Here is a 22486-nt window from a genome sequence, read left to right on the forward strand (position 1 = left end):
CTGATGCTGGGAGGGATTGGAGGCAGGAGGAGAAGGGGACGAAAGAGGATGAGATGGCTGGATGGCATCACCGACTCGATGGACATGAGTATGAGTGAACTCTGGGAGTTGGTGATGGACAGGGAGGCCTGGCGTGCTGCGATTCATGGGGTCACAGAGTCGGACATGACTGAGCGACTGAACTGAACTGCCTCAAAGCTACATTGGTAAGTATATTAAGAAACTTATGTCATGAGGTCTTAAATTTCCAAACTGAGGCAGTTTTGTAGAAAATGGAAAAGCGTCTTAAATGATTCTGCAATCTCCTTAGTTTCTAAAGGAATTTTAAAAAAAATGACTATTAGTCACACCTAACACTATTTATTCAATGTTTACTACATACCAGGAGTTGTGCTAAGCACTTTGTTCCAATATCTCATTTAACCCCAAGAGTGGTATCAAGTATGAAACCAAGTATTAGCACCCTGTTTTACTAAGAAAACAATTTTTTTAAAAAAACTGTTGGCCTTAGAGATGATCTGGACCAATGTTCTCATTTTACATTAAAAAAAAAAAAAAACACCAAAACCACAAGAGGAACAGAACATTAACAGGTAGTTATCTGGTAAAAAGAATAAAAGCATATAGAAAAAATTTATACAACCAAAGGCAAAGTCTTAGGAAAACGTCTAACTTCCCTAAAAATTATCAGAATTCAAGTTATTATACTATCTCAAAGAGATACATGTCTTCCTATGCTAAATCATGGGGACAACCTAAGTGTCCATGAACAGATAAATAAAGAGATTTTGGTTCTAAGTGGCTGTGAGACTGCTTCATCAAATATAGGCCCATAGAGGCCGAGAAAGCAACCTCATGAACAGCTAACCAAAATGGAACTCATCTATCAATTTCCTAATATATCTCCCTTTTGGTTCAGCATCTCAATTATCCACAGGATTATACTTAGAAGAAAACAAAATTCCAGAATTTACTGCCTAGCTTTATATCACTGTTATTTTTACTTTTCCTTTTAACTCAACTACAAGTGCTAATAAGTAGCAAAAGTGATTTGCACTTATCCTTTTTACTGGTATAACAAAAAATACAGGTTTTGGAATCAATCAGACAATATTTGCTTTACCATTTACCACCTGTGCATCCTAAAACAAGTTATGATTATTAACCTTCAAAACAAACCCTGCTACTAGAAGCAAGGTGTCTTCTTATTTTATTATGAAACATCCATATTAAAAATGTGAGGAATTGATTGACATGTCTGCTGTGGTAGGACACCTTAGCCTACTGGAAGTTCCCTAGTCTGACTTTCCCTGAAACAGAGATTCCACTTGAAGCAGAGAGACGCCTAATTAACGTTCTGCTTTCAATACATTTCTTAATGGAGGAAGAGAACTCCACGGCTTCCAATAAGGAAAGGGCAAAATGAAAGGGGAGAAGCGTTGATATCCACCCACAGAAATCAAAGCAGACGACGAAGTCCAAGGGAGCTTCCCTCTAAAATCTCAGCAGAGAGTCAGGTATAATGATGACTGAAACAAGCCAGACCAAAAGAACACAGACTGCATCATTTCATTTCTGCGAAATCCAGTAATGGGGGAAAATTAGGCTACAGTGATGGAAGTGAGAACAGTAGTTACTTCCAGGCAGAGGGGAGAAGGATTTTGTCTGGAAAGGGAGCTAAGGAGCCTTCTGGGATGCAAAAAATATTCTGTATCTTGATCCAAGAGGCGGTTGCATGAGTGCAAACGTGTAAACCTTCAGGGGGCTTGCACTTAATATCTGGGCACTTTAAATGTATTAATACCTCAGAAAAAACTGAGGGGACTGGGGGGTCAAGCCAGGACAAGGCCCATAAAATCCTGTAAGATTTTGTAAACTTTATTTTTTTCATCTTTTTAAACTTTCTGTTGCCTATGACCTGTTTCTCTGTGGTGAGAGGCAGTAATGTGTTACAGAGGAAGCTTAGTATTCCTTCATAAGTAGCTAGGAAGGTGGAAGCTGGACAGTCTTTGGGACCTTCTGTGCCTCAGGGGCCAGAAACTGAAAGAAGAGAGTGAACACTGGTGGTCAAGTGCCTGACACGAGGACGGGAGGACACGGGCAGTGAGGGCCTGACACGAGGACATAGGCAGTGAGGGCCTGACTGAGGACAGGAGGACACGGGCGGTGAGGGCCTGACTGAGGACAGGAGGACACGGGCGGTGAGGGCCTGACTGAGGACAGGAGGACACGGGCGGTGAGGGCCTGACTGAGGACAGGAGGACATGGGTAGTGAGGGCCTGACAGGAGGACATAGGTGGTGAGGGCCTGACTGAGGACAGGACACGGGTAGTGAGGGCCTGACTGAGGACAGGAGGACATGGGTAGTGAGGGCCTGACACGAGGACATAGGCAGTGAGGGCCTGACTGAGGACAGGAGGACACGGGCGGTGAGGGCCTGACTGAGGACAGGAGGACACGGGCGATGAGGGCCTGACTGAGGACACGGGCAGTGAGGGCCTGACAGGAGGACACGGGCGGTGAGGGCCTGACTGAGGACAGGAGGACACGGGCGGTGAGGGTCTGACTGAGGACAGGAGGACACGGGCGGTGAGGGCCTGACTGAGGACAGGAGGACACGGGCGGTGAGGGTCTGACTGAGGACAGGAGGACACGGGCGGTGAGGGTCTGACTGAGGACAGGAGGACACGGGCGGTGAGGGTCTGACAGGCAATAAGCCCCGCGGGTTCTGCACTCTTACTGGTGTTAATAATTCATCTACATACCATAATATAATCCATGATGTGCTGCAGGTACTTGTTAATCTTTATCCTTCTTAGTTAAAAATATCCTCATTCTTCCAACTGAATTTTTAGAAATTATTTCCTTCCAAATTAATCTGATTATGAAATCTAACCTCAGGCACGAGAAACCTAAAGTCTACCATAACCATGCTTTACTCTCGACAACCCCGAGGGAAAAACTGTGTGTTGTATCATGTGAAGCTGTCCACACTCATTTTATAGCTTTCATTAACTGTTAGAACCACGCGCTGTGCTCCTCTGACACATTTATGGAAGATGTTTGCGAAAGTCACAAAGAAGGGGGTACGTGAAACCGATGAACAAACAAACCTAGTCAACCAATCCTTTACAGTCCCACCATTCAACAAAAGAAAAAAGGTGATGTAATGGTCTAAGACAAAGGAAGTATAATGAGCAAGGCCCTGTAACACACCCGCTACCTAAGTGGATGATCCCATTCTCACCTTTGTCACGATCATAGAGTAAATCTTCCGTTGAGCAGGGGCTGCCGTCCTGGGATTCCGGGGGACAGAAGGGAGAGACACAGGGTGAGTGGCTGCTGCAGCTGCTGCTGCGCTCCTGCACAGAGGGGGTCTGCGTGTCGATGCTTCGAGTGCTGCTGCTCCGGTAGTGAGCAGGGAGGGGGGCTCTCCGACCATCAGGGATGTCCAAAGGCTGGAAGAGCAGCAACCACCACAGTCAGTGACGGCTCATACACTTCATCCATACAGAAAGCACATGCTGTTTCTTTTGATTTCACTCTTCACTATTATTGCCAGCATAGCTGATTCTTCAGAGAATAAAGATACCTATCTTAGGTCATCATTTCTGCCAGTTACCTTTAGGTCAGTACTCTCAGGAATACTCCTCTAGGACAGGGGCGTCCTTTAACACTGGATCCTAATGCTTGGCACTGTGCCTGGCAGACAGCAGACACTCAATAAACATTTGTCCAAAGAATTAGTCAAACTGCTCCAGAAATCACTTTGACTTGCTAATAAGAAAAGAGAAATCTCATATTCAAAGGTATGGATTTCCATGTTTCTTTCTTTTTTTCCTTTTACAAGCCAGCAACAGGTTTTGCAGGTTACCCAAAGTATCTAATAAACAGACATTCTAGTAGAACTGAGTGGAAGATATTAACATAACTGAACAATTCTACTAATTTGGTATCCAACTGAGTAGGACTACTAATGAATTTTGCCTAGTTCTAATGCATTGTTCTGAGTGGCAAAAATAAATAGAAATGAAATTATAATTGTAGACTCATATATGAATCATATATTTTCAACCTAAAAAGACCCTGGACCTCATCAGTACAGTGTCTTCACCAATAAAGAACTTATAGAGCTCCTGCTGACATTATCATTTAAATGGCATCAGAGCTTCTGACTCTTTCTACTTTGCTTCTGCTGTAAAGATGTATCTTACTCACCAGCAAGCTAACAAAGTGAGGTCAACAAATACAATGTATATATTAACCATTTACAGTATTTTTGTTATTATATAGACAAGGATGAAATGCTGGGTAAAAAGAACCAGTATATGCTTAGTTTATTTACAACTTATTTTCACTATTTACAGGCTATCACTCCTGAGGTTTGTCATTTCAGAGATTTTAGAAACACTGTCAGATGGAAAATGACTTAAGGTAAAACATGAGACTCAAAGAGTATCAGTTTTTTCTGTAACAAGTAAAGGCCAAAACCTAAAATGAAAACTATGCCATCTTTACAACCTGACAATGACCATGCTACTATTAACAAAATAGCCACTTATGGAACATTAATTCATTTTGTAACAAATAACAAAAGTAAAATTTTCCAACTTAGGAAAGAAATATTCCCAAAGATATATGAATTTACTTGGTCAAATGCTATTACATTATTTTCTTTTATTTAACTAAATTTAGATTTTAATTACAACTCTGCACTAAATTCTAAGAAATCATTGGTGCAGGGTTTTTTTCTTTTTTGACAAAATTATATGATAGATGTGGGATTTTTTCAGAACAGCCCATCAAGATCATTTTGGAAAACACATGAGGCCTTTATGACAGAGGTCTTTCTTAAAACATATATTTAAGTCGACGAAAATCTTACTTTAATAAAATGTCAATATTGGTAATCAGTAAAATAATAATGTATCAATTTGTAATTTAAAAAATTTAAGAATCTGAGTTATGTTTTACTCATATCCTATTTGATAAACACAATTTTTCTGTAGTCCCACTTCTGAATCTATAACTGGATAATACATACCAATTTCCTTAACCAACTTCTATTTTGTTGGGGAGAGGGTTCAGAGAATTAGAATAACAAGACAGATTTTAGAGGTTTACATATTTACACAAAATAATGATGGAAATTATAAAGGCTTAGAACATTGATATACTTAGGAAGCTACTGGCAGGCTCACCTGCCAAGATGATAACATTTTGATTTATTAAAACTTTGAGGCACATTTAATCATAAATCTAAAATTTCTTAAAATTAATATTTTAGTTATTACTGTGTTGGTTACCCCAAAGTAATTCTGAAATGTCTACTGTGAAATTAGAATATGACTTATTTAAAACCAGAATTACATCAGTATATTTAATTTTCTAATATAGTTTTGCTTAGCAGTTCTTAAAGAATTAGCAAATGTGACTGATTATCTCATCCTGAAAAAATCTGACCAATTTTACTTTCTTACATTACTGTTCTTAAATGTCACATAATGTATAAAGGAAACATTTTAATGGTATGCACAGCTAAGCTAAGATCACAATTTCTAAAGGGTTCCTTTCTGGCCTAATGAATATAACGTTAAAATTTAACTCTTAGGGAGAGTAAAATGGCACAACCTTTTGGGATGGTAATTTCAGCAGTATTAATCAAAATTTAAAATGTGCAAGTGCTCTGGCCTAGCAATTTCACTGCCTGGAAATTGTCTGCCAAGAGTACACTGTGTTTTTTAAAGCACTGCTTATGATGACAAAAATTGAAAACAGTCTAAATGTCCACCAGTAGGGGACTTTTAAATTATGGTACATTCATACAATGATTCAACATATATTAGCATACAGGCATATAATTGGAAGAATAGACAGTAAATTATGATTAGTGCTCATATTTGCTAAGCAATATTGAAAGTTGGAAAAAGGATTTTTTAATCAATTTTATAAATATAAAATTATGTGAATTTTGAGATGAACTCTAATCAGTGTTTAAAATCTACACATTATTTGAAGGAATCAGATACACATTTGACATAAATCAATATTTTAGTTCTAAAAAACCATCAGAGAGATAATTAAGCCAAAAGCTACTTGATGTTTTCTTTTGTTGAATATACCTTTAAAATGTAGTCAAATATAGGTTGATGTATAGGAGTGTCCAGATTTCTATTCTGGGACAGAGATAGTTTATAAAGTATTTTTGATTAATTCAAATGGATGCAAGGCTTGAATATATGTGAAAACTAACACCATAAAACCCTACGAGGAAAACACAAGACTAAATCATTGTGACCTTAGATTAGGCAATATTTTCTTATTTATGCACAGTGAAAAAGACAACCCACAGAATGGGAGGTATTTTCAAATCATCTATCTAATAAGGACTTCTTATCTAGAAAGTAAGAACTTTAGACCTTTTACATTTCAATAGTAAAAAGACAACCTAATTTTGAAATGAGGCAAATAATCTAAATAGACAGTTTTCCAAAGAAGATATATAGTAGTCAACACCATAATGAGGTACCACTTCACACCCATCAGAATGGCTATAATAAAAAAGGTAATTACAAGTGTTACTGAAGATGGAGAAATCGGAACTTACATACACTCCTGGTGGGTATGTAAAGATACAGAGTGGCTACTTTGGAAAACAATCTGGCAGTTTCTCAAAAGGTTAATCAAAGAGTTACCATACTAGCAATTCCACTTCTAGGTATATACTCAAGAGAAATGAAAATGTCATGTTCACCCAAAAACTTGTATACGAAGTTTTTTTCACGGCAGCATTATTTTTAACAGACAAAAAGTAGAAATAATGCAAATGTTCATCAATTAATGACTGGATAATAAAATCTGTATGAGTGAATACTATTCGGCAGTAAAAAGGACTAAAGCACAGATACATGCTACACTATAAATGAACCTTACTTCAGCCTTAAAAACCTTAATCTGAGTGAGAAAGGCCTGACACAAGGGCCCTGTACTGCATGACTACATCTACATGAAACATCCAGAACAGGCCAATTCACAGACCAAGTACACGAGCGGCTGTCTCACTGGGGGAAAAGGAAGAGATGACCGCTAAAAAGTACGGAGTTTCTTTTGGGGGTGATGAAAAAGCTGTAAAGTTGATTATGGTATTGACTGCATAACTGTGAACATGCAAAAACCACTGTACACTTTTAACGGGTAAATTGTATGGTATGTGAATTATATCTAATAAAGCTGTAACAAAAAAGACTGAGACACTTCACAGTGGTAAAGAAAAAAGGGATCCAAGCATCCCATATACCCTTACCTTGGACACGTCCTCCTTCCCATTATTTTCTTTAATGAATACCTTTTCTAATTCGGGACTTATTCCTTCTACGTTGCAGGGCACACGTGAAACAGATGATTTTGGCACAGATATATTTGACAGCGGCATAGGGACCGATCTTGATCCAGTAGCCTACAAAACACAAGGTAAGGTGGTATCGAACTATTTGTGGATGAAGAAATTATGAACTAAAGAGCAAGGTAAATCTTAAAGCAGAAACTCAGTGAGCAGTTATTCTGACATTTCAAATACAATATAAATTCAGGTACACAAATAGCAATTTAGGTTCCAAAGTAAGAAGTAAGGTCAAAGTTACAGAGTCAAAATAATCTTTTATGGAAGTGTAAAGCTATAATTGTAAACTGTATACATTTTTTCAGCAGAATATCAGACAGAACCCTCTGTACTGTTTTTTAATTCATTTTTCTGATTTTACTGAAAAAGCACAGCTGAAATCATGTAAACTGAATGTATCATGTGACTCTTCAATTCTGCTCTGTGCTTATGTGTGTGTGTTTAAACGATTTGTTCCCCACACTGTGACAATCCCCATCTAGTATTTTTCGTTTCTACTTTATCCAGAATTTAAGAAAACCTTTTGGATTACTAATTAGTATGGCAACAATATCATGATAAGTTCTATAACACTCACTTAACAGCTTTAAGGCTGTTTTCAAAAGTCCTTTGGAGGACTTGTCAAAAATTAATACCCCTCATAGCTGTCTTGTGGGAGGTACCATAAAGTGGAAGTCAAGCCTGTTGATTCTCAAGGAACTTAAAGAACACAAAGGAAATTAAAAACATAAAGATGAACAAGGAAAAAAGAAAAATCAATATGATCTGTACCTTAATCTGAATGGTTAAAGCTGATACATATGATTCACAATGAAGTAGACAGCTAGGCACTAATTAAATGAATATTTCCCACACACATGCTATGTTCCTGCCATTTGTGAATTGCTGCCTGCGAATGTCCTTTGTCTCATATTAACGTATGAGTTTTTTTCATATTGAAGTTGTAACTCTTTGTCATCCATTTGCTGTTTACTTTAGTATGAAATATCTTTCTTCCAGTACCTTTATGGTTTTTCATATTTAAATATTTAACCTATCATGATTTATTTTTCTGTATGTTATGAAGTAGTATTTTTTCCCACATGGTAATAAAACTGCCCCAACATTTCTCTTTGGATTCTATATTTTATTTCCTTTAAGTATTATCCAGCATTTTTCATGATGTACTCTGCATATAAGTTAAATAGGCAGAATGACAATATATAGCCTTGACATACTCCTTTTCCTATTTGGAGCCAGTCTGTTCCATGTCCAGTTCTAACTGTTGCTTCCTAACCTGCATATAGGTTTCTCAAGAGGCAGGTCAGGTGCTCTGGTATTCCCATCTCTCTCAGAATTTTCCACAGTTGATTGTGATCCACACAGTCAAAGGCTTTGGCATAGTCAATAAAGCAGAAATAGATGTTTTACTGGAACTCTCTTGCTTTTTTGATGATCCAGCAGATTTTGGAAATTTGATCTCTGGTTCCTCTGCCTTTTCTAAAACCAGCTTGAACATCTGGAAGTTCACAGTTCACGTATTGCTGAAGCCTGGCTTGGAGAATTTTGAGCATTACTCTACTAGCGTGTGAGAGGAGTGCAATTGTGCGGTAGTTTGAGCATTCTTTGGCATTGCCTTTCTTTGGGATTGGAAGGAAAACTGACCTTTTCCAGTCCTGTGGCCACTGTTGAGTTTTCCAAATTTGCTGGCATATTGAGTGTAGCACTTTCACAGCATCATCTTTCAGGATTTGAAATAGCTCCACTGGAATTCCATCACCTCCACTAGTTTTGTTCATAGTGATGCTTTCTAAGGCCCACTTGACTTCACATTCCAGGATGTCTGGCTCTAGGTGAGTGATCACACCATCGTGATACAGACTACATCATGAGAAACACTGGGCTGGAAGAAGCACAAGCTGGAATCAAGATTGCCGGGAGAAATATCAATAACCTCAGATATGCAGATGACACCACCCTTGCGGCAGAAAATGAAGAGGAACTAAAAAGCCTCTTGAGGAAAGTGAAAGCGGAGAGTGAAAAAGTTGGCTTAAAGCTCAATATTCAGAAAACAAAGATCATGGCATCTGGTCCCATCACTTCATGGGAAATAGATGGGGAAATAGTGGAAACAGTGTCAGACTTTTGGGGCTCCAAAATCGTTGCAGATGGTGACTGCAGCCATGAAATTAAAAGACCCTTACTCCCTGGAAGAAAAGTTATGACCAACCTAGATAGCATATTGAAAAGCAGAGACATTACTTGGCCAACAAAGGTCCGTCTAGTCAAGGCTATGGTTTTTCCAGTGGTCATGTATGGATGTGAGAGTTGGACTGTGAAGAAAGGTGAGTGCTGAAGAATTGATGCTTTTGAACTGTGGTGTTGGAGAAGACTCTTGGAGTCCCTTGGACTGCAAGGAGATCCAACCAGTCCATTCTGAAGGAGATCAGCCCTGGGATTTCTTTGGAAGGAATGATGCTGAAGTTGAAACTCCAGTACTTTGGCCACCTCATGCAAAGAGTTGACTCATTGGAAAAGACTCTGACGCTGGGAGGGATTGGAGGCAGGAGGAGAAGGGGACGACAGAGGATGAGATGGCTGGATGGCATCACTGACTTGATGGATGTGAGTCTGAGTGAACTCTGGGAGTTGGTGATGAACAGGGAGGCCTGGTGTGCTGCGATTCATGGGGTCGCAAAGAGTCAGACATGACTGAGCGACTGAACTGAACTGAAAGTATTATCTGACAATCTCTATTCAGAGGTCCACTTTAACTGCTATAATTTTACAACAATTACATTTTGCATTCTAGTATCTAGTAGGGAAAGTCTTTTCAAATTTTGTTTTTAACTGACATTACTTTTCCACATTAACACTGAAAATAACTTTTAAAGTAATAAAACAATTCCTTTTGCAGTTCCATTGGAACTCAATTCGTACATTAATTTTGGGCAAATGACTATTTGAAAAATACTGAGTCCTCCCATGTATGAATGACTTCCCATTTATCTCTATTGTATATTTCATATCCTCAATAAGGTTTGCATATTTCTTTTAAGTTTAATTCTAGGCATTTTATATTTTTCACCAGATATATACTTACATGCTATTTGGTTTCCACCCCAGTTCCTGACACAAAGTTCCTGAATTCTTGTAATTTCCTGAGGGATGGGGGCATTAGGAGCATCTTTCATTCAGATATTTGGTTTCTGACACTGATCCTGACAGATAGCTCCTAAACCCCTTGGGATTTCCTAAGTGATAGGACCAAGAGTCTTTCATTCTAATGAGGTGACTCTTAGTGGGTTCCTGAATAGGTTCAGAATGGGGTGCTGGTCTCTAAAAAGAACCCATGACTAGAAGCTTGGAACTTCCAGTCCCACCTCTGGTGAGAGGAGAGGGAGCATGCCTATGTGATGAAGCCTCCAAAAATCCCAGCACTGTGGGTCAGACAGTTTTCAGGTCGGTGAACATATATCCATGTATCACAAGGGCGGCGCACACCAACTCCATGCCAGCAGAAATTCTTACATGTGAGTTACCGCCAGACTTTGCCCTGTGGACCTCCTCATCCTGCTGTTCATTTTGTTGTTCAGTCACTCGGTCATGTCCGACTCTTTGCAATGCCATGGACTGCAGCACAGCAGGCTCCCCTGTTCTTCACCATCTCCTGGAGCTCGCTCAAACTCATGTCCTTTGAGTCGGTGATGTCATCCAACAGTCTTATCCTCTGTCCCCTTCTCCTCCTGCCTTCAATCTTTCCCAGCATCAGGGTCTTTTCTAATGAGTTGGCTCTTTGCATCCTGGGCCAAAGGATTGGAGCTTCAGCATCAATCCTTCCAATGAATATTGAGGATTGATTTCCTTTAGGATTGACTGGTTTGATCTTGCAGTCCAAGGGACTCTCAAGAGTCTTCTCCAAAACCACGGTTCAAAAGCATCAATTCTTTGGCGCTCAGCCTTCTTTATGGTCCAACTCTCACATCCATACATGACTACTGGAAAAACCATACCTTTGACTAGAGAGACCTTTGTTGGCAAACTAATGCTTCTGCTCTTTAATATGCTGTCTAGGTATTTCATAGCTTTTCTTCCAAGGAGCAAGCATCTTTTAATTTCATGGCTGCAGTCCCCATCTGCAGTGATTTTGAAACCCAAGAAAATAAACTTTGTCACTATTTCCACTTTTTCCCCTTCTATTTGCCATGAAGTGATGGGACCGGATGCCATGATTTTTGTTTTCTGAATGTTGAGCTTTAAGCCAACTTTTTCACTCTTCACTTTCACTTTCATCAAGAGGCTTTTTAGTTCCTCTTCACTTTCTGCCATAAGGGTGGCGTCATCTGCATATCTGAAGTTACTGATATTTCCCCTTACAATCTTGATTCCAGCTTGTGTTTCATCCAGCCTGGCATTTTGCATGATGTACTCTGCATATAAGTTAAATAAGCAGGTGACAATATACAGCCTTGTTGTTCTCCTTTCCCAATGTGGAACCAGTCCATTGTTCCATGTCCAGTTCTAACTGCTGCTTCTTGACATGCATACAGGTTCTGCAGGAGGCAGGCAAGGTGACCACAGGCAGGTATCAGACCAGGCTCCTAAGGTCTGATATTCCCTCTCTTGCAGAATTTTCCACAGTTTGTTGTGATCTACAGGGTCAAAGTCTTTAGCGTAGTCAGTGAAGCAGAAGTAGATGTTTTTTTCTGGAATTCTCTTGCTTTTTCTGTGATCCAGTGCATGTTGGCAATTTGATCTCTGGTTCCTCTGCCTTTTCTAAATCCAGCTTGAACATGTGGGAATTCTCGGTTCACATACTGTTGGAGCCTAGCTTGGAGAATTTTGAGCATTACTTTGCTAGCATGTGAGGTGAGTGCAAGTGTGTGGAATTCTTCGGCATTGCCCTGTTCCAGTCCTGTGGCCACTGCTGAGTTTTCCAAATTTGTTCATCTGTATGGATCCGTTATATCCTTTGTAACAAACAAGTAAATGTACTTCTCTGAGTATTTTGAGCCCTTACAGCAAGTTACTGAACCTGAAGACAGGGTTGTCAGAATCCCTTCTTTATTACTGGTAGGTCAAAAGTACAGATGATGACCTGGAACTTTCAACTGGCATCTGACCAGGGGCAATTTCATGGGGTGGAGTTCTTAATCTGTGGGGTCAGTGCTAACTCTAGGTAGTCAGTGTCATAACTGAATTGTAGGATGCCTGGTTGGTGTCTAAAGAGTTGGATAATTCATTAGTTGGTGTGGAAAAAACCCCACACCTTTGGTGTCAGGAATGTTATAAGTAGAAGGAACAGTATTTTACCTTTACTAGTACAGGAGAAAACAATAGATTTTTATGTGTTTATATTTTATCCATTTATTAAGTTCTCAACTTTTTATTGTGAGAAATTATAATCATAATTAACAGAATACCTAATAGGTGTACATAATCCAGCTCCAAAACTTATTAACATTTTCTAATCTTACTTCATCTAAACATCCACTTGCTTTTGTTCCTGGAGTATTAACACACATTCTAGACTTCATATTTCATCTATAAGTATTTCAGTATGTATAGCAAGATAATTATTTTTAGATAACCACAATGCCAAAAAAATCAATGTAAATTGGGAACAAGTATATAAATCTTTTCTTGTTAATCAGTAAGTCAATAGATATACAGGAAAGGTGCTCGAAATAACAAATAAGAATGAATGGTATATTAATTCTAGCAGATTAAGAAGAAAAAAAGGAAGGCATATGTGAATTTTCTCTTGAAATGTCTGCAATGTTTTACAGCTCTGATGAGGTATAACTGGCATACAGTAAAATCCTCCCATTTTAAGTATGCAATTCTTTGAGCTTTATAAATGTATACAGTCATCCAATTATCAGTATAATCACATTTTAGAAACTTCTATCATCCAAAAAAATGTCTCTAGGGCTTTTCTACAGTCAGCTTTTCTAATACTTTTCAAAAAGGCAACATTTTGCCTTTTTGAAGATGTACGGTAATGTAGCCTTTTGCTTCTGACTTTTTTAACTGGCATGATGTTTTGAGATTCAGCCAAGTTGTCATAAATACCATCAGTTCCTTCTTTTTACTGCTGAATAGTATTACACTGTATGGATGTATGAAGTGCTGTTTATCTATTCACCAGTTTATGGATATTTGCTGCTTTCCATGTTTTGAGTTTTATAAATGCTGCTGCCATGAACATTGATATAGATGTCTCTGTGTAGACATTATGTTTTATTTCTCATGAACAGATACCAAAGAGTAGAATTCCTGAGCTGTATGGTCAGTGTATGTTGACTTCTTCAGAAAATGCCAAACTTCTTACCAAAGTAGCTGTACCATTTTGTGTTCCCACCAGCAATGTGTAGCTGTTCTGATTGTTTCACATCCTCATCAATACTTGGTATTGCCAGTATTTTCCATTTCATCCTATCATTAGTTTTAGTAGTTTAACAAATTCACTTTAATTTTCTAAATATACAACAATATCACAAATAGTGATAACATTCCTTTTTCTTACTGCTCTGTCTAGAACCTCTAAACTACTAGCAAATAACATCAATAATTACAGACATCTATGACTTAACTTTTATTTTTAACAGAAATACTTTCAGTATTTTACTGTTAGGATCTCACCACATTTGCAGGTAGTTACATTAGGAAGTATCCTATTTTAAAACAAGTTTTTATCACATATGGATACTGAGTTTTAATCAAGTGTTATTCCGCATCTGCTTTGACTTTCTAATGCAATGAACTAACAATGCATTTCCTAATGCTGAACCATCCTTACATTTGTGAAAAACCCCTAATTAAAAAATTTTTTGATATGCAACTTGGGCTGCTTCTGCTATATTACTATATTTGATTTACTAAAATTTACATTAATATTTGTAAGTAAATTTAGAATATCATTTCCTAAATTTTGCTCCATAGGATGTATCAGTACAAGTTTGGTAGGGTGGGGGGACAAAAACACGAATTCTCAGTTTCTTCATAAGTAAAGTGGAGTAAAATATACAAAGTGACCAGAGATAGATGGGTTAAGGTACTATTAGAAGATTAAATAAGAAAATTCCCAGAGTTGCGTAGTCAGTGAATGAGCTAGGATTTCTGTCCAGGACACTACCAGTCATCCTTGAGACCATTATACTCTGTCTGTTATTAAAAGATTATACATATGGCTAAAACAAAAACATTTTTCTATAAAAAACACGGTAATTTAATCAAGCTAGAGATATACATTAATTTTTTATCCTAAAAGGATGGAGTCTTCCTTACAATGAACCCTTTGAAAGGCATTATTCCAATCTGGACGAGTTGTTAGCCTACCTGAGTGTGACTGACTGCTACATGGTTGCCATGGAGAGGTGACTGACGATCTTTCTCCTTACTGTGCCGGCTACTCTGCTTGCTACGCTGTAGCTGCTGCCTCAGTTTGGCAATCTGCTTTGGGGAGAGGGAAAGAGAAGGAAGAAGAGAACAAAAGTGAATACCAAGCTTTAAGCATTTATTTTCTTAAGTCTGGATATTAAAAAATAAAAATTTTATCAAAGATTTCAAGAAGAGATATTTCATTACAATGATTTATTCTCTAATTTTTAATAGTTGAAACCATTGAAAATAAGAAATATGTGCTACAAATGCTTCACTTATACAATTTAAATAGTGTTGTTGGTTAATACATAGACTAAATTTCCCCAGATTATTTCATATTTTACCTTTGTAACACCAGAGATATCTTCCCTTCTAAGCATTTTTTCTAAGGGGTAAAACTAGTATTTCATATGCCTACTGATTAAAGTCAAACCCAATCTCTTAATATATAGGGATCACATTAGTTTCTAAGTTCCCATCTTATATAAACAAAATTGATCTGGTATACTAATTTCTGAACATAAAAAGAAAAAATCCCATGGTGTAAATCCTTATGGCATTTAGCATTAGTTAATTGTATTTACCATCTTACTATATATTACTTTAGTCACAAAATTTTTATTTTCCAGCTTTGCTGAGATATAAGTGACATATAACATTGTGTAAATTAAGGTGTGCAACATGTTGATTTGATGTTATTGTATACTGCAGAATGATGCTACTATAGCATGATAGCTCTACTCCATTACATAATTCGAGATTTATTCTCTTAGCAGCTTTGAAGTAATAACACTATTACTAGCTAGAATAAAAATCCTATACTTTAGATTCCCCAGAACTCATCCATCTTGTAACTGAAAGTGTGCACCCTGTGGCTACTCCCCGTTTCCTTTACCTTTCAGTCCCTAGCAACCACCACTCAACCCTCAGTTTCTTTGAGTTTGGCTTTTCTTCTCTGGTGTCACAAAGCAGTGACAGCATTCAATATTTGTCTTTCTGTAACCGATTTATTTCACTTAGCATAATGCCCTCAAGGTTCATCTATATTGTTTACAGAAGGCAGGATTTCCCTCTTCCTCATTGCTGAATATATACGCCACATCTTCTTTATCCACTTATTCACTGACAGACACTTGGCTGTAGTGACATACATTTAAAGACAAATATAACTTAGGTATTTTCCTAAATGGAATAGTAATACTCTAAGGCTTAAGAGAAAAGTCATTTCTATAATATGGCTTGGAATTCATCAAACTATTAATATATTTTAGGTGCTATACAATCGTCTTAAACTGTGCCAGACCAGAAGGCAAATATACCTGAGCATTTTCAAAGGGAATCATTAGCAATTTGGGGCAAGTTACTTAATATTTTCCTTGTAGATGATGACATGAATCAATTAGTAGGTACTCCTTGAACGCTTACAATGAGCCCAATTTTATGTTACTTACAAGGCAAAGTGCCAATACAAAGTAAAGTCTGTAAAATATATTGATTTTCCCAAAGACATGTTAGCAAAATGCTTACCTTGAATAACCATGGCAATAAAAAGCAAAATAGACAGTTGCTATTAAAGCCTATAAATGTTCAAGGGGAAAAGCATATGGGTTGCTGGGAAAATTTATTTTTACCTGTGGCAAACAGAAAAGAAGCAGCATGGAAGAAAATAGAGAACCTAAAAGAAAATCTATATTTTTCCTTTTAAGTAAGATCCTTAGTCTCCTCTAGTGTTTTGAAACTCTTTGTAGCTTTAAGGACATCACATACAATTTCCTTACAAAGATATACAAATGAGATTATGTTAACATTTGTGTTCCTTGCTCTCTGTTGAAATGACATCATTTTCTTCTAGAGAATATTAATTTTCATGAGAAAAGGAATCAAAATTAGTTGGTAATCATTATAAACCAAGCCAGACTATGATAAAAGATAAATAGAATTTCAAATTGTACCAGTTATTTAATTAGGACAGAGGTATAAAATTAAGTGTTTTCTGAGTATTAATGATGTTTTAGTGGTGTTTCACGGAGAAGGCAATGGCACCCCACTCCAGTACTCTTGCCCGGAAAATCCCATGGATGCAGGAGCCTGGTGGGCTGCAGTCCATGGGGTCGCAAAGAGTCAGACATGACTGAGCAACTTCACTTTCACTTTTCACTTTCATACATTGGAGAAGGAAATGGCAATCCACTCCAGTGTTCTTGCCTAGAGAATCCCAGGGATGGGGGAGCCTGGTGGGCTGCCGTCTATGGGGTCCCACAGAGTCGGACACGACTGAAGTGACTTAGCAGCAGTGGTGTTTCAAAACTGGCGTTTTAAAGAGCTTGTAGAGAAGAGCCCATAATGCTTACAGATTAATCAAAGCAGTGTGTACTTTTTCATTTTTAAAATAATCTTTTAAAAAAAAATCTAAAAACTGATCAATCCTAATCAGTCTCTTTTTAAAGGGCTTTGAGATATCATAATAAACCAGAAGTTTTTGCTCTTTAACATACCACTCTTTAACATAATGATACACACCCTACTTTGCTTGGAATACCAACTTATACTATGCAGTCCTATAGTTTCCACATAATACTGTTTATCTCTGGATTATAACATTGTTATGCTTTTGTTTACAAATTAGAGATTAGAGTAAAAGGAAAGCCCATCTTACTAGATATATAATCAAAACATTACGACTCTTACTCAGGAACCATGTAGAATGAAAGCAGGGTATAATAAATCTTCCTTTGCTTCAGAATATAAGAGATTCCCATGTTTCCTTACATGACATTCAGAAGAGTGGCTTATGTATATAACAACTGCAAATATTCTTGCCTTCCATACTTTCACTTAGAATTCTTCTCTTCTCCCCTGGATGCTCAAGAGCCCATGGTTATCCAAAGCCATCTCTTCTCCCTAACCTCAGTACCAGTAGACACAAAGGCATCTATGGGAGGAAGGGGCCGATGTGTGTGTTAGTTACTCAGCTGTGTCCGACTATTTGCGACCCCATAGACTGTAGCCCGCCAGGCTCTTCTGTCCATGGAATTCTCCAGGCACAAATACTGGAGTGGGCTGCCATTCCCTTCTCCAGGGGATCATCCCGACCCAGGGACTGAACCCAAGTCTCCTGCACTGCAGGCAGATTCTTTACCATCTGAGCTACCAGAGAAGCCCAGGAAGGGGCTTAGGGAGTTGTAATGTCCGATTTAGTCATACACCCCCTCCTGCCTAAGGCACCCTCTCTAGTCAATCTCACATTCCAATGTATCACCCAAAGCTCTTGGTTCTCACTTCAGTGAGTCTACTCACCCTGGTTCCTACAGTGAAACTCGCATACAACCTTCCTTTATAAAGGGAACCCTGAGTTATACTAACTGGATTTCTTAAACTATAGATGAATCTTACTTGTGTTTCTAAATAGTCATTAGCAATGCTTAAGCACAAAATTAAGAATGGACCTTGAGGGTATTATACTAAGTGAAATAAGTCAGATAAAGTTAAATACTGTATGAGCTCACTCATATATGGGATTTGAAAATAAACAAACAAACAAAAAAAAACAACTCAGAGAACAGTTTGCTGGTCGCCAGGGGCAGAAAATGGGTGAGAATGGTCAAAGTATACAAGCATCCAGTTATCAGATCAGTAAATTTGGGGGGTGTAATGGATAGCATAGTGACTGTGGTTAATAACAGTCTATTGTATATTTGACGGTTGCTATGAGAATAGAGCTTAAAGTTCCTATTTACACATACAAAAATTATAAAATTATGACGTGATGGATATGTTTACTAACCTTCTTATGGTAGTCACTTTACAATATATACATATATCAAATTATTATGCTGCATACACCGTAAGCTTGTATGATGTTATATGTCAATTATACCTCAATAAAACTTAAAAAAAATTAAGAGGGAAGGAGAGAGGAGCATTCTCTAAACATGAAAGGGATCTTAAGCACATGTACTCTGACATTTTAAAAAGATAGGGCATAAGTACCCCGAGGTCACAAAGAAGAAATAATAACTGTAGGGAGAAGAATTATCATAAATATTCACTAAGAAATGACTAAAATATTTGTGGAATTAGATAAAGAAAAATCAGAGACTGGTCCCACTTAAAATCTAAGAACTAGGAACACGTTTTACTGTACATTTTTGGAAACCTGGTCATATCACCCTTGTTTATTTGTAATTTTTGTCCTGATAGTTTCTCCCATATTGTTAACACTTAAAAAAAAAAAAAAACAAAAACCCTGAACTCTAAGCCTCAAAATACTAGTCGATTATTTTTGCCTCAGGTACTGAAAAGGAAGGGACAGAGATATTTCTCAAATGAATTCTACTCTATAGTAGGCAGGGAACTGAGAAATCTTAACCAGACTAAGTAGATGCAATAGGAACGGAAGCAAGATCCGAAGGAAAAAAACGAGATGAGAGCTAGATTAACACCAGGAAAATGGCACTTTGCCACTCATATTTATATTATTATAAAATGAAATATTTTCTATTTTGTTCTCATTCATTTCTCAATAGAAACATGAGATAAATGCTATTATTATCCTCACTTAATAGGTGAGGAAACTGAGGGGCAGGAAGGTTAGTTTGTTGAAAGCCACACAGTTGAGTGGTGAAACAAGTACATGAACTTAAGGAAGTGGAATTCCAGAGTTTGCTCTCTTAATCACTATTCTATACTGCCTAGAGAATCAAATTAATAACTCACAAGGAGAGAAAGAATCTTACAAAAAGTAAGACAGACATATAAATAGGAAAACATACAAATGACAACAGCTGAGCTGTTAAAAGACCAAAAACAATTACTAAAGATATTAATCCAACAAATTTTCCTGAAAATATAGTTTGAGAAGTTATAAATCTCAAGCTGTTATTCCCTTTTATGTGAAAAAAGAGAATACATGACAAACTTGAGTGCTTACAAAGACCAATGTCTCAAAAGAAAGGTCCTGCAGTATGAAAACAGAGTTTACATACTATATCCTTTGACAGTGTTCAAAGGAATTTAAAATGCAACGTACCTACTGTAACACTAAAATAAAATTTAAAACTTTTACTTAACATAAATATGAGCAAATCATGCTGTTTTCCTTTCATTTTCCAAAAGACAAATGCTAATGAAATAACTGGGGTTTCCCTGGTAGCTCAGATGGTAAAGAATCTGCCTTCAATGCAGGAGACCCAGGTTGGATCCCTGGGTCAGGAAAATACTCTGGAAGGGAGAAGGGAATGACAACCCACTCCAGTATTCTTGCCCGGAGAATTCCATGGACAGAGGAGCCCAGTGGACTACAGTCGGACTGGACTATTCAGTCCTCTGATACCCAAATGCACACACACAGGCATATGTGTGCACAAACTACACATATAAAGAACACACAGGTGTGTAAGCACACACACATGAATAGGGAGCTGTCACCTGCACACACATCACCGGTACACATGCATGCCCACGTGCAGACTCAAACCCCCACCCCAGTCAAAGAAACAGATATTTCCATATACAGGTTTATCTCCACAGATACAGCTACCTTTGGGACACTTTAGTTTTTGATACAGAAATTTATTTACCAATAAGGTATAATTGTCAATAGAGGAATGCTGACAATAGTATCAGACTAACATTGAGAAAAAAGTTCGTAAAACAACTAGATTGCACAGATATACTGTAACTGTTTTACAGATGAGGAAGCCCTTTAAAAAGTAAAGTATCTTTCCCAAGGTAACACAACTAATAAACAGCCGACCCAGTCCTTTAGCCTTTATTTCATAACCTCTTTCTATTAGCTACCAGTGCTGCTGAAAGTAGTACTACATTAATGTTCACAAATAACCACTAATACCTCACTATGTATTGGCTCATAATCTCAACCACTTCGCAAAGTAACTTCCTTTCTTAATGTTGGAGATATTGCAAGATGTGAAGTTGCAGTAAAGATGAACAAAAATTTGATGTGGCAATTAACTGACTACATGCTAACTTACTGATATATTTCTTTTTCAATAAGCAGTTTGATGACCCTAAATACCATTCTTACTGGTCCAGTTTTAAATAATGAAAATATGACATCTTTACAATTCAATTTAATGTGAACTCAGAATTTACTGGATGAGTATTTGTACTTTTAAGGTTTTATCACATAATTAAATAAAAATTCTTCAGAATGTCGTCTTTTAGGTCCAGAGAAAATATTACTGCAATTATTCTCCTCTAGTATGGTATGATAAAGCAATTCTTTTTAAATAGCGAAAGTTAACAGAACGTTAGGGCAGTTATGCTCTCAGTAATGATTATGAGGAAACTTTTATTTTTCTTACTGAAAAAAGACCCCAACAATATCTGTTAATCACTATTTGATCAGAAATAAGAAATGTCCCTAATCATTTCACTTAGAGTAAAACTATCCCAAGTAATAAGAGCGCTTATTGATGAGATAAAGAAGCAACCTATGATTTTTTTCTTATATCCAGTGAAGAACTTAAAAGTACTCACTCTTTAAATTTATCTTTATCAAAATCAGAAACAAGGTAAAAGAGCCAAAACAATGATATAGTAATATTATTTATATTCTGTCTGGGAACATCACCCTCTGGGATAAAGAGTAGGTTTACTTACTCCTTACTATTAATGTAAAAACAGTGGATTCTCCAAGTTCTGTTTCTCTCCTGTAATGTGATCTATTATTTGTGCAGGCATCCATTTAGACCCTCTCCATCTACCCCACTGGGGTTTACAGGAACGAATGCAAATAATAGTCTTGTTACTTGCTATGCTGTGAATAATAAAGTCCGTTGTCTCTAAACCATGAGCCTCATGGCTTCTGCTAGTGTCCATGAACTAGTAAAAGGCTAACGTATTATGCTATCAACAGAAAAAATAAAATCCAAGATGTGAACCAGTGTATTTCCTCTTCTGCCTCAAATGAAGAGAAAGGAGTTTTAATGGAACATCTTGGGAAGACTGATTGTTCCTCACAGATAAAAGGACATGACAGACTGGAATCTGACTCCCACTCCTGATACCGATAATGCTGAGCGAGGATGATGGAGATTTACTGTTGCATCAGAGTCAGCCTCAACTCCCAGATAGTAACCAGATTTTTTAAATGTGCGAGTTTCTCAGTAACCATCTGGGAAATTTGAAAGTGAGAGTCCCAGTGGAGGGCTGGCTTAGGTTCTACCTAGGAGGGCTACCCTAAAGGGTAAACAGAGCTCAACACTGGAGAAACTGAACATTATTTCTAGAATTCTAGAGTCTTTGGAGAAAGTAAGATAGAACCGTAGGAAAGAGATGCAGCAACAAGGGATGTCCAAAGAACCCAAGAAATTTCAAAAGAAAGTCAGTTTCAAAAATCTGTCAAGACCAGGCAATAGAAAGGTACCTTATAACAGTACCAGCAAGCAGGAACATTTCTGTTCCCTTTATCTCCCCATTGGAGAAGGCAGATTCTTACCATCTGAACCACCAGCGAAGCTTTAGAGCAGGAGACATAGGTTTGATCCCTGGGTCAGGAAGATCCCCTGGAGGAGGGAATGGCTACCCACTCCAATATTCTTGCCTGGAGAATTCCATGGATAGAGGAGGCTGGAGACCTACAGTTCATGGTGTCACAGAGTCAGACACGACTGAGCAACCAACACAACACTACCACTACCACTCCACCTCTCCCTTAAGCTCCAACTCCAGAGGCTCAGACGCAGTAGCTATGGAGTT

General features: G+C 37.7%; 1 protein-coding gene across 1 annotated transcript in view; it reads right to left on the reverse strand.

Moving 5' to 3' along the window:
- The window catches only part of GLCCI1 (glucocorticoid induced 1), a 109310-nt gene that overhangs the window by 15996 nt on the left and 70828 nt on the right, over positions 1-22486 (reverse strand). Inside the window, exons 4-6 of the mRNA XM_005678965.3 lie at positions 14720-14836; positions 7304-7456; positions 3248-3458 (exon numbers count right to left, since the gene is read on the reverse strand). Coding sequence (XP_005679022.3) covers positions 3248-3458; positions 7304-7456; positions 14720-14836 — 481 coding nt within the window. The remainder of the gene's footprint in view (positions 1-3247; positions 3459-7303; positions 7457-14719; positions 14837-22486) is intronic.

This window comes from Capra hircus, chromosome 4, assembly GCF_001704415.2.
Source record: "Capra hircus breed San Clemente chromosome 4, ASM170441v1, whole genome shotgun sequence".
Lineage (NCBI taxonomy): Eukaryota > Metazoa > Chordata > Mammalia > Artiodactyla > Bovidae > Capra > Capra hircus.